Below are 13,734 nucleotides of genomic sequence, written 5' to 3'. Positions count from 1 at the left end.
AGGGTCATTCATATTGTCTTTGTACAGGATATAAGATGCGCTCATAGCGATGATTGTTCAGGATATAGAGTAGGTGCTGGTGCTCCGCACCAGCCGAAAATGACGGCTATGTTTAACAAATGATGTTTAACGTGAAGAAATATTTTCATCGATGCACATACCCATCACAAATAGGGCGGGGACGGAAAACAATCGTAAAGGAAATGATTAGGAAAAGTCATATTACATGTTATACATCCCCGCCCACCCGATGATTTGAAAACGTTGATCGTCCAGGACTGCCGAGAAAAATGCACATGAAAGAATTTGCTGGGAATCAGTGAAGATACGCGCGAATGGAAAAATACTGAGGATGTCAACTGGATGTATGTTATTTGGATTCGGAAGGCGAACAGGTGTACGCAATCCGACTGTGCAGCAACGTTATTTGAATACTTGCGTCGATTCACGTGGATATCTCGGATATCTAGGGGTTAAACGTTGGCGTGTTAAACATCAACAAACTGGTTGAATTGGATATGTCGAAATGATACTATTGCACATAGTTCGGATGAGGGAGGACGATAGTTGTGTTATTTTCTTCTATATCGTCTAACTTACGCAAGCAGCGTTTCAATTTTTGAACTTCACATTTTCAATCATACCGTCCTTCGCAGTCCTCTCGTTTTTTTAGCGGAAAAACCAAGCAACGAGACCGCATATAGTTCTAGCCGTGGCAAACTCAAAAATGGAAGGATCGGGCTGTTGAGTAACGACGAAGGCTATTCAATCAAGATTCCTGTCGAACGGTTTGTTGCGCTTCTCCCATGAAGATTGGGTTAACGGAATGGCAGATATATTACCAATCACCTCACAGAAGGAAAGGGTATTGTGCTCGACATGGTGGCATTGAACCGTTCAGACGCGGGTTTACTAGTCGGTTTCATTCGAGCCATAAAGCACCTCGCATACACCGCCAATGGGTATGTCCATCACAGCATCTGTTCCTTCATTCCAGATGTATTTCCACTCTAGCCTTCTTTTCTGAGGGCTCATTGTTTGTGCCGTTGCAGCATTTGGATTCATCTTCTCAGATCCACCAGGCCGTCTCCTGCCCTTGCTATCAATGACTGCAATATTTGCTACTTCATCCACAATATTTTCGATACTACTCATCGGCAGCGTAAGATATCCAGTATTATAAGCGGATAATGCAATGTAAATGTAAATAATGGTGATTACAAGGAAAGATGGGATCGCAAGAGACCACCAGCGATTTGGATAGTAATAAATCCCCAGCTGATGAAGAAACGGCGAGGGAAGGTATGACCACAAAAGGTATATCACTATCACAAGCATATTAGTAATCTGACCCGGAGTAGAAATGGGCACGAAGCGAAGACAAGGCATACGGAAAGTGAGTGAGGAAGCGAGATAAAGCACAAATCCATAGTACTCATATGTAGGAACTTTAGGGCTTGCGGGTGGTACAGTAATTGCGGTACGTGCAGAGCGTGCGACTGCTTCCTCTGTGTCATTCAGGGTTTCAACATCAGAGCTATCTGGTGTGGTGGGCCGCGATGTAGTTGTAGAAAAGGACGGTCGAAGGAGAGATGTTAATGAAGGAGATGGCGGTAGCGGCGTTGGTGGACGGTTGTAGAATGGGGGGGCAAAAGCATTAGGACCATGGAGAGAAGAATAGAATGGGAATGGAGAGCGTTGCATTACACCCTCGTCATCCGCCTTCGAGGGTTCATTCTCTCGACTAGATGTAGAAGTAGAGGAGGAGTATTTTTCTGAATAGTGAGACTGGAAATCGGCATCATCGTCCATTTCAACATCTCTATCATCATCAGCGAGATCACCGGGAGTGAAATCTATATCCTCATCTACATATTCGCACTCATGAGATCTGTCTGTCGAGTCGAAGGGCATATTGACGTGTCGTCATTAGTGGTAAAACGAGCGACTTTGTGAATTGCATTCTGGAGGTCAAGAAGCATCAGATTTATTATCGATTGGGTTTGGGTTTACACCGAAAGTTTTTCCGGCCGAGGTTTGCGCTTCATCTCAGCTTGCTCAAGAGGTCTTTCGAGGATTTCTTTTCCTCGGTGTTGTCGTGGTATTCCATAGCCTAATATTGAACGAAACGAATAACAGAACAATTAGAATTAAGATTATCCATCAAATCTTCTGGATACCTCCATGTAGTAGCGATCATGGAAGCTCATCAGAAAACGGACTCTCCGCCGCAGGCAGGTTTCTCTACCATGTCTAACACTCAAACGCCATTAACACCTGAACAACTTCGCAGAATTGTATGTCTGCTGCAGCCTATGAGAGAGTCACAGATACTGACATAGAACATAGGAAGTACGTCGGATGAAAGCTAAGGTACTCCGGGAACAAGAAGATGCCGCAGTGCGATCTGGTTCGTTGCCTAGCAGCTTGGCCACACCTGGACAGAAACGGCCATCTTCGGCGATATCTCCTTCAAAACCTCGTTCGAGCTCCCGCGATACAAGATGTAATAAATCAGATGGACGATCACTCGATGAGATTCGTCCAGCTCGTAACTTTGCTAAGTACGTGGAATTCGACTTGAGTAAAATGACGGACACCAAAGGTGGATTCTTAACGGCAGAGGATGATCCCCATAACAAGGTTTTATATTCCGGCGAGAGGGATGAGAAGCCTACTCAAATGACATTCAAAGAATGGGAGCGATATCAACTATTACGGTCACTACAGCGAGACAAGGCAGGACCCTTCGAACCAGGGCTAAGTGTGCTCAATACGACAAAGCAGAAATCATGTCGAGAGTGCGGCAGCATAGAGATCGACTGGAAATGGGAAGAGACATTACGCTGCGCCGTTTGCAATCCCTGCAAGGAGAAGTTCCCTGAGAAATATAGTCTACTCACAAAGACGGAAGCTAAAGAAGATTATCTATTGACAGACCGTAAGCAAAGGATTGACTCGTTTTTTTCGGCCCGCATTATCATAAGAATATTTGCTAACCGTTCTTCTATTCTTTTTTCCCATCCGGCCCCTCCCGTCAAACAGCTGAACTAAAAGATGAAGAACTTCTACCTCATCTAGAGAGGCCAAACCCCCATAAAGCAACATGGAATAACATGATGCTGTACTTGCGATTCCAAGTCGAGCAGTATGCGTTCTCCCCGAAGAAGTGGGGATCACCTGAGGCTTTGGACGCTGAGTTTGAGAAGCGAGGGGCTGCGAAAAAGCGGCAGAGAGAAGCTAAGTTCAAATCGAAACTGCACGATCTGAAGAAACGAACTAGAGTTGAAGCGTACCGACGAAGCCGGCAGGCTGCGGCAGAAGCAGGGTCAAGAGAGCATTTTGGGGACGACCTTGGCAGCGGCAAACATGTACATCAATGGAGAAGGCTTGTTGATAACCCGGAGACGGGTATAGGGGTAAAGGCGTGCGTTCATTGTGCAATGGAGATTGAAGAACTTGAGTTCTGAATACTGTCGACAAAGCCAGTCCACCTGAATGTGCAAACTGCAGATCCAGAATCCAACCACACCACAGCCCTAAGAATGTAAAAATGTAAATGTGGACACCGCATGCATGCATTTCTAGGTACCCGACATACGGATCAGCGACTCTCTCTGATTTCGGCTGGGCACACTTTGTATGTGCTTTGTAATTCTCTTGTTGTTTCTATTAGGCCACTAGGGCAAAAGAGCTCAATCACCACCAGCGCCATGGTGGTATAGAGGGTACGAATCACCCAACCCAATCCCCCCAACACCCCCCCTCGGACCCACTCTACCATCCGGCCAGCTGGGGGAACCTGGCTCTTCCTAAGTTCCACTACCCTACTGCCATTGGTCCTTGGTGGCCTGGGGTCTTCCTGGGTGCCTAACCACCAATCTCCCCCATCTTGGCAAGAGAATGTGCATTAGTAAGGGATATTCCTCTGGCCTTGGTCTGATTCGAACCTGTGATAGCATGTTGGCACACCCTGTAGCAGTCGCGCTTACACGGGCTCATAACCTATTAGGCCACTAGGGCAAAAGAGCTCAATCACCACCAGCGCCATGGTGGTATAGAGGGTACGAATCACCCAACCCAATCCCCCCAACAGTTTCCTCCAAAATGGGTGCTCTGGCCGCTATTCCCTTTTTGACATTAACGTGACCGCCAAGGCTAAACGGAAGGCCGGACTATCGTATCTCCGTATATTGAATCGGTTTAGAAGCTTTGAGTTTCAGCGTGGCTTCAAAACCACGACAGACGACGGACGACGCAGTGCGGACTATACACAACGTATTACTATCTCTAACGCCTTCATTGCCTGATTCCTCTCTATGCATGCCGCTAGTCCGCTGGTACATCCCCCGACTTCATACCCTGTCCGCTTGACGCTTTGACGCGGCGCAATTCCATGTTTCCAACCCCTTAAGTTCCACGCTTGGGCACCCAGGCAATCAATTTCGCCGCGTCGTTTTATATACATATATATAAATACCTGTAGAAACAAACGAAACACAGGGAGGAGATTGTCCGTTTACACAATACATTTAACCCAAGAAGAACTGGAACGCTACGTCTGAATGGCCTGGCAGCCGTCATCCGCCATGGCTGGGAATGGGGGAATGAGCGGAGGAGTTCATGGTGCCGCTATTCACATGAGCCATGTGCAAGGCACAGAATATACGTTGCAAGGTGAGATTTACTTTTCCTGCTTATTTATTCACGGAAACGGACGGGGAGGCTCCAGATTTTGTTTCTGGCTGCTTAAAACCTGGCATTCGACCTTCATTCATTCTGCCCAGATTTTTAATATCTATTCTCATCTTATAGGTGTAATGCGATTCCTACAGACCCAATGGCACCGACACGAACGAGATCGAAATGCATGGGAGATCGAGCGTGCTGAAATGAAGTCGAGAATTGCCAGATTAGAAGGTGATGCACGGACCAGCAAGCGAATGTACGAAACTTTGAGCAAACATGTTAAAATGTTGGAGGCTGCTTTAAAAAGGGAACGAGAAAAAGTCAAGAGCCTATCTACTGGAGAAGCTGTCGACACGAGCAAGAACTCCAAGGATCTCGCCAAAGATGACCCGAAATCCCTTCCACAACGTATGCTCTAAACCTCTTGAAAAAATTTTTGGCCCCATCAAGTACTGATTACATCTGATGATGAGTCTCGTAGAACAACCAAAATCCGATGCTTGCCAAGTTGACCTCGACAATAGGACTCAGAATGCGTCCAATCCTGATGTTCGCCAGGATTCAGAACGTGAAAAGTCTCGCGTGTATCTTGGAAAATGCTCACAGGAAGTTACTTATCATATAATTCCCGGGTCACGTCCTCCTCCGGACTTGCTAGATCTTCAAGAAATGTCAGACCACGGGTATCAAAATCATCAGATGCAGAGGCCTTCCTTCGAAGACGTATATGTGCAACATCAATATCAACACCAGCAAAGGCAGAAAATTCATCAACAACAGCACCAACAGCAACATAATCACGTAAACATGGTTCGCGAGCCCGCGGTACATCAACCCATTACCCCTAATTATTCCGAAAATTTCCCTGCTGGCCCACGCGCATTGAATCCGAGTCATCAAAATCCACTTGAAGCGCAGCCATTTGAGCAACAGCGTTCACATCCCATTCCCATGGATCGTCGAAAGGAATCTTTTGATCATCCTCCTGTTGGTCATGAAGAGGTGGAATCAATCACACATACCTTTGATGAATATGGAAATCTGGTCTCCATCTCTGACTTACCTAAACCCATCACCTCCATAGAACCCGAAGCTGATGATGCGGATGGATGGAACTTTGATGAAACCCCAGTCGATATTACCACCACATCAAGCGGACCACATCATCGACCTGATACGGATGTTTTCCCGAATGCTGATTTTGTATTCCCAAAGTCTTCTCCCCGAGGAGGCCCTGGCTCTCATAGAAGAAAAGGTTCAGGGAGGCGTCGCGCTGATGGGACCACTGATTCTCGCGATCTAGGTACCTTGGGTGGGTTAAAGGTTGATGTGCCGAACTTCAAAGTCCGATTCGCGTTGCGCGGCCATCTTGATGTTGTTCGATCGGTTATCTTTACTGGTGGCGGAAGCCCGTCTGAACCAGAAATATGCACATGCGGTGATGACGGGACAATTAAGCGTTGGATTATCCCAGCATCCTATGGGAACATCGGCCCCAATAGCAGCGACTCGAATAATGACCTCGATATCACAAGCTACTTTACTCATCGTGGACACTTGGGGCCAGTCACCTGCCTTGCAGCATGCCCCCCTGCCCCCAACTTTTCCAGTGGAGGTCGAGCCCTTGGAGACGGCTGGGTATTTTCAGGCGGCCAGGATGGCAGCGTTAAAGTATGGGAACGCGGCCGTGTTGACCCGAAAGCGTCTCTAGATACTCATACGGATTCAGTATGGGCGTTGCGCGTGCTTCCAGGTACTGCGGGATCTATCTTTGGAGACCGATGTAGCCATTACGGTGGCCCTGATCGAATAGTCCTTGTTTCGGGTGCTTCCGACGGGAGACTGTTGATATGGGCCGTGAGTGCTCCACCACAACTCGCCTCCCCACAAGCTGGAAATCGAAGGGTCGGTGGTAGCCGAAGAGCAAATTCTATATCTTCCGGCTCAAACTTCCCTTCATCACCCCAACCAAGCACAGCAAGTGCAACTCCTTTTCACTATACATTAATTCATCATATCATCCGCCCTGACTCTCCTTCCTCCACAAGTATCAGCCCTTTGTCACTTGCCGGCGTCAACTTTGTTGTTTCCTATGCGGATGCCTCCATTATTGTCTACGACACGCGATCTGGGGAAGAGGTTGTTGGAATGGCTAGCTTGGAAACGTACGACGGAACCCGTGCGACTGGTGTTAACTCCGTAGTAGCAAGCACTGTTGGGTTTGACGGAACTGCCAATCTAGATCCCAACAGGACTTTGACGGAAGAGGAAGCTATCGTGCATGGAGCCACTGGCACCAGTGGTGGGGTTGAAGGGGTGATTATTAGTGGCTATGAAGACCGTTATATTCGATTTTTCGATGCCAATAGTGGTAAGCATAGTGCCACCAACTCACCTTCTTTTCCAAGGATTAATACATGAATTTTATTGACGCTTATTCACAGGCCAATGCACATATACAATGCTTGCACATCCCACCGCAATCTCCTCTCTCGCCCTATCTCCGGATGGCCGCGAGCTCGTGTCTGCAGGTCATGATGCCAGCTTACGCTTTTGGTCACTTGAAAAGCGGAGTTGTGTGCAGGAGATTACCAGTCATCGGCTTTTGCGAGGGGAGGGTGTCTGCGCCGTGGTTTGGAGTCAAGATGGACGGTGGGTTGTGAGTGGGGGCGGTGATGGAGTGGTTAAGGTCTTCTCAAGATAATGAGAAACCGGCTGGCATTCTCTTATCTTTGTTTCATTACCTGATTTTGGTCCTTGCTTGAATTCTATGCCTGGATTCAACAGGTTTTGATGTTTTAATTCATGTTAACCCGCTTGTCACACCTTTTGAAGTTTTGACTCTAATTTCGATTTTGTTCTGTATGTTCACCATCAGCTCTCATAACTGCGTCATTTTTGCTTCGCCCTTGCTCCATTCTTTCCCGCCTTCCATCTTCTGACTGCGCCTTTGCCTGGGCGCGTTTGCACATTCTCAGGGATGCAATTGAAAATAATATAGAAGCCATCATCCGGAATTTCCATTTGACATCCTCCTGACCATAACCAAATCCTACACCAAACAGCCAATGGAGTGTTGCGATTAAAGCATTTTGTTTCCATACAGTTTCTTTTCTTTCTTGATTTGGCGATTGAATGTTCTCTAGCAGAATGAGGGTTTATATTTTGTTGGCTTCTTTTGGACACTGCATCTCGTCGAAGTGTATTACCATGTTTCTATTTATATTCGCACCGAGTGATCTTTCATTCGGAGTCAAATACTGTATCAGGCCATAAGTATTGACAACCCCCACTACTTTTCTGCCATCAAAAGGCAACATGATTGTGGTGGGGATTGCAAAAATTTATGGCCTGACACTGTCTATGTATATACATATTTCTGAATATGGAAAACTCCCTGGAGCCTGGGGCTTTTATTACATTGCTAATATTTGCAAGTAATTTGAACAGGTGATGCATATTGACACTTGACTTATTTTATTATACTGATAGATTACGGCTACACTAACTAAATTTAATAAAATCTTCATCATACTCATCAGTTGTAGCGGACAACTGTACTTAATACATCATATTATAGTGAAGAATATATATCATGTTCTCTAATTACTCAATTAAATACTTTAGCTATGTTCAGAGACAATACTAAAATCATCTCATTAAATTTCTTTTATATGGTATATATTTGAACTAGACTGGCTGTAGACTGGCTGTGTGACCATGCATGGGACTGGGACCAAATTTTTCCTCAGTCCCATTATTAGATATCTTAGTCCTGGTCCCATATAGTGTTTAGTAAATTAGTCACTTTTCACTGTTTATATTATAAATCTAGTCCCAGATCATGTTTTACTAATAAATTAGTGATCCTGGTCTCATTTGGTCTCATTTTACAAAATGGGACCAAATGGGACCATGATTTACCCTATATAGGTTGGCAGCGATAGATAGGTTGGCAGCAGTAGGTAGGTTGGCAGCGGTAGGTAGGTTGGCAGCGATAGATTAGCAGCGATAGATTAGCAGCGATAGATTAGCAGTGATAGATAGATTGGCAGTGGTAGGTAGATTGGCAGCGGCGGGTAGATTGGCAGCGGTGGGTAGATTGGCAGCAGCACTAAGCAAGATAGGGGTAATATCTCCACCAATCATATCATCAGATTGATGTATTATATAATCATCAGAATGGGACCAAACTTGAGTCAAAATCATGATCAGTCCCAGATTATGTTCTGATTTTGATAGTCAGTCACTTTACATGGAATATCAAGATTTTTTAGTCCCATTTCACTTATGTTTTGATAATTCTAGTCACTTTACACTTCCATTCTGGTCCTGATCCCACTAAAATCATGCCAAGAAATGGACTGGGACCAAACCAAACCAAACCAAATGTGTAATTCATGGTCCCAGCGGCCAGTCTAACTGGCTGTGATGCTATGCATGGCAGCATGAGATCAGAACTAAAGTTTTTACTAGTTTTAATATTTAAGAAGTTGATTTTTGTATTCATGTTTTAATTTTACTTAGTCTAATCTCAAGTTATATAACTTACAAATTATACTTTTCATTATTATACTTTTGTTAATTTGTTGATGGAGTTGAAAGATTGAATTAGTTATAGATGAGTTGGGTTACAGTGTATTTGAACCTGATTCTCACAATAACCTGATTATATGCAGAGGTGCAGTCACTCAGTCATCAACACCACTGTATATAATCTGATTATTGCTGATATGTATTCAATTTCATATTTATATATACAGAATATTTGTATTTAGTAAGAGAAATACTATTAAATTCAGATATATATAATTTTATATATAGAAAGTTATATAATCACTAGCTAAATAATCTACTTGATTTTATCTCTATTAAAAAGTTACTGATTTCAGATACTGTATAGAAATATAAATCAACTATCTGAATATTATATATAGTCTGTATAACTAGATCTAACTCTATAATAATAATATTTATATACATCTATAATAATAATGAAGAAATAAAGATTAAAAAGTAAGAATAGAATAGAACAGAATAGAATAGAAAAATGAAAACTTTATATATACTTTATTTAATAAAAATGAGATTATTCTGTGTATCAAACTGAGTATTATAATTTACATCATCTACTACTGATACTTATAGCTATAATAATTATCTATTATAAAAATCATTATATATATCAGACTGATCTACAGAGTTATAAAAAAAGCAGTATACTGTATAATTATATTATTTATAATTAATACATACTTTTTCAAAGTGACTGTATATATAATAATATAATGAGAACAGTTTAAACTCAGAAAATATATAATATTATATACAGTCTGTGATAAAAGTTCTATTATAAGATTGAATCAGAATAATATTTATATATAATAAATAATAAGACAATATTTGATCAGCTCTGATATATATATAAATATATAATATATCAAAATTAGAGACAGTAAATAGAGTATAGAATTAAAAACTATAATAAAATATACTCAGCTGAGAATTACTGATATATATTATATTTATAATAGATTAACATTCATTGATAGTTAATTTACACTATCAACCCTCTACTGTATATTTATATACTTATATATATTTATAAAGTTCTTTCATATCTTTTCATGATTCCACTCTACAATTGTTACTTGTATATATTTTAACACTCTAATAATTCTTTCATCTCATATTTCTTCAGAGTATAATCTTCAATATTTCTTTTATTTCAATTCTTTTATTTATAAGAACTCTCTCATACAATCTCTTCTTCTGATTTTTCTTTTCTTTCTTTTTTTAATTAATTTATAAACTATTATTAGAATAGTATTAAATCTGTTGATAGTGTTGTTAGAATAGATTATACAAACTGTACAAACAGTACAAACAATTTAATCTATAATATTAATAATATCTATTTAATCAGTGATATATCTATTATATTACAAATTAATTTATCTGCATTTAAAACTTAAATATCTAGTTATTAGTTTCTATACTCAAATATATTAATTATATTTAAGATCTGAATATCTCATTATCAGTTTCCACACTTAAGTGTATTGATTATATTAGAAGATTTAAGTATCTAATTATTATATAAGTTTCTTATTGAATTCAAATATTCTTATTATTAGATATATAGATTATTATATTTAAATATCTGTGATACAACTGACTGTTTTATGAAGAGATCTGAATATCTATAAATTATAACACTGTAAATAGTATTTATAAAGAAGCTTGATAAGCTTAACACTGTAATACTATAAATAGTGTTTATAAAAGTCTGAGTATCTATAAGTATTTCATTCTCTAGAATTATATATTTTTAGATATTAAAATAAGTTATCAACAAATCTACAAGTATTCACTGTATTTGAATACAGTGAATAATAATCTAAATTTATAAAATATTCTTCAGCAGTAAGTACTGTAGATAACTGAGCTACAATAATAATTTACTGAAATGAGTATATTTATATTCACTATTTCCTCTATATCTATATCTTATAAGAAGTCTCTGAAAGAGAAGCTTTCAATTCTTAATAAATATATAAAAGATTTAGTATTATATCTTATATAAAACTTAAAAATAAATATTAAATTAAATATTGATAATCAAGCAATAGACTTACTATTAAATTAAGTATGATATATTCACAGCAGATTAGATGATAATATATTAACAAAATTTCAATTCTAAATAAATCACTGCTTAGATAATCAACATATATCAAAGCTAATTTTTTAACAGTTCAATATTTTTTTTTTAATTCTATACTTTAAATTAAGATATTAAACTAGCTAAATGAAACTCATCAGAAGAATATCATATTAATAATCTATCTATTTAAATTCAATTACAAGTTTTTAAAAACAGATAGACAGAACTGAAACAATATCATTAAAATTAATATACTATTTAAAAATTTAAACTTTCAATTATATAATTACAGTGTAGAGTATCTGAAACTTTTAATATATAATAAATACTGTACAGATTTTCATCTATTTGATAATAATCTATTACAATTTCATATATTTCAAAACTGTAAAGAATTTCACTGAGTAAATATATATATCTCAAATCACTCTGCAGCAATTCTCACATCAGAATCAGAATTAATAAACTGAATTCTTTATATAAATATCAGATATTTAAAAATTCTCAATATCTTAGATAAAAATACTGCTGATTGAATTACTAGAGAAGTCTGTATACACTGCAAGAAATTAAAATACTTTATAAATCAGTATTCAAATACAGTTCTTTCAAATCAATCTTTTATATATATAAATACTGTATTATTCACAGATAAATAAGAACAGAGAAAAGAAGAATTCTTATTCTAAAATATAAATAAAAGCTCAAGAAACAATAAATCAGCTGAAGATTCAAATAAAAAATATAAATAGATATAATTATAATCTCTGTTATTATAAATAATCTAATCAATATATATACAATAATAGATAGTAGTTTTCTTTATTATACTTTTATAAATATTCAGCTGATAGAGAAGTATAAACTTCAGTATATTTTTTTTTCTGAATTATATAAACTGAGTAAATTTAATAACTCTAGAGAATTCATCTTCTACAATATAATAAGATTTAATATTGATATAGAAGAATATAAAAAGAAGAGTATTTTCATATATAAAGTACAAAATCTCAAGTACAATTTAATATTCAGTTTATTATAACTTATAGAATTTAAAATCTTATTAGATATATATAATCATTGTCTTATTTTTTCAGAAGACAACTGTATCTACAAAAAGAATATTGATAGAATTATCAATCTTACTCAGATATTGATGAAAGTATTTAAATTATTAACTTATCAAATATATAAAAAGAAAAATGTTCAGATATTCACTGCTAGCATAATAAATATCAAAAAAATATTAGAAAAATTAGAGCTCAAAGACTTCAAGAAGCTTTATAAAGAACTCTCTGAAATATATAAGAACTTTATAGATATATTTGATGAAAAAGCAGTCAAGTTACTCTTTTTTCACTGAGAGCACAGTATAAATTATATAATTGAGTTTATCAAGAAAAATAGTAAGAATTTACAATTATTTTAAAGCTCTCTCTGCAGTATATTATATAATGAGTTTCTTATTCTACAAAAAACACTCAATGAATTACTAAATAAGAATTTCATTTATATTAACAATTCATCTGCTGCAGTATTTATACTATTTGCAAAGAAATCAGATAAAGATTTATAATTCTACATCAACTATCAAAAACTCAATAAAATTATACAAAAGAATTAATATTTTCTTTCACTTATCAATAAAATATTTGAATGAATAGAAAAAATAAAATAATTCACAAAGCTTGACATCTCTGCAGTCTTCTACAAGATAAAAATCAATAAAAATAATAAATAATTAACTGTCTTTTATATATATTATAAACTATATAAATGAACAGTGACTCTTTTTGAGTTAGCTAATATCTCTAATATATTTCAGAAATATATTAACTAAGCTCTATAAAATCTACTTAATAAAATCATATCAGTATATATAAATAATATTCTGATCTTCACTGATAAATTGCTTACTGAATATCACAAATATATACAATAAATATTTGACTGTTTATAAAAAATAGAATTATAAATGAATATTAATAAATATAACTTTGAGATTAAATCTATAATCTATCTAGAATTTATTATCAAAGCTGAAAGAGATATATAAATAAATTCTAAAAAGATGAAAGCAATTCTCAACTGAAAGATATCTGTTTTGATAAAAGAGATTAGAAGCTTTCTAGAATTTATCAACTTCTATTAAAGATTTATCACAAACTTTTCAGATATTATATAATCACTAATAGATTTAATATAAAAGAATACTGTATTTCAATAAATTATCAAAGCAGATACTGCTTTCAAAAAGTTGAAATATATATTTATAATCATCTCAATACTGCAATCATTTAATCTGAATAAATATATAATTTTTAAAATAGATGTCCTAGACTATATAATGAGCAGAGCATTAATATAATATAATAATA

General features: G+C 37.2%; 3 protein-coding genes across 3 annotated transcripts; 2 read left to right on the top strand and 1 right to left on the bottom strand.

The window, feature by feature from the left end:
- Positions 1 to 912: 912 nt before the first annotated feature.
- HCBG_05794 (uncharacterized protein) lies at positions 913 to 1,914 on the bottom strand (the record flags this gene model as incomplete). The annotated part of the gene is made up of 1 exon (XM_045432843.1): positions 913 to 1,914. One exon carries the CDS (start codon positions 1,912 to 1,914, stop codon positions 913 to 915), a length of 1,002 nt encoding a protein of 333 aa, XP_045286011.1.
- Positions 1,915 to 2,249: 335 nt separating this feature from the next.
- On the top strand, positions 2,250 to 4,310 carry HCBG_05793 (DNA repair protein rad14; the record flags this gene model as incomplete). The annotated part of the gene is made up of 7 exons (XM_045432842.1): positions 2,250 to 2,297; positions 2,350 to 2,941; positions 3,046 to 3,427; positions 3,589 to 3,640; positions 3,677 to 3,728; positions 3,793 to 3,913; positions 4,097 to 4,310. 7 exons carry the CDS (start codon positions 2,250 to 2,252, stop codon positions 4,308 to 4,310), a joined length of 1,461 nt encoding a protein of 486 aa, XP_045286010.1.
- Positions 4,311 to 4,589: 279 nt separating this feature from the next.
- HCBG_05792 (WD domain-containing protein) lies at positions 4,590 to 8,050 on the top strand (the record flags this gene model as incomplete). The annotated part of the gene is made up of 4 exons (XM_045432841.1): positions 4,590 to 4,677; positions 4,816 to 5,097; positions 5,171 to 7,060; positions 7,134 to 8,050. 4 exons carry the CDS (start codon positions 4,590 to 4,592, stop codon positions 7,391 to 7,393), a joined length of 2,520 nt encoding a protein of 839 aa, XP_045286009.1.
- Between the last annotated feature and the right edge of the window lie 5,684 nt (positions 8,051 to 13,734).

The sequence above is a fragment of the Histoplasma capsulatum genome (genome assembly GCF_000150115.1).
Source record: "Histoplasma capsulatum G186AR genomic scaffold supercont2.8, whole genome shotgun sequence".
Lineage (NCBI taxonomy): Eukaryota > Fungi > Ascomycota > Eurotiomycetes > Onygenales > Ajellomycetaceae > Histoplasma > Histoplasma capsulatum.
This window is presented reverse-complemented; position numbering and strand designations above follow the sequence as displayed.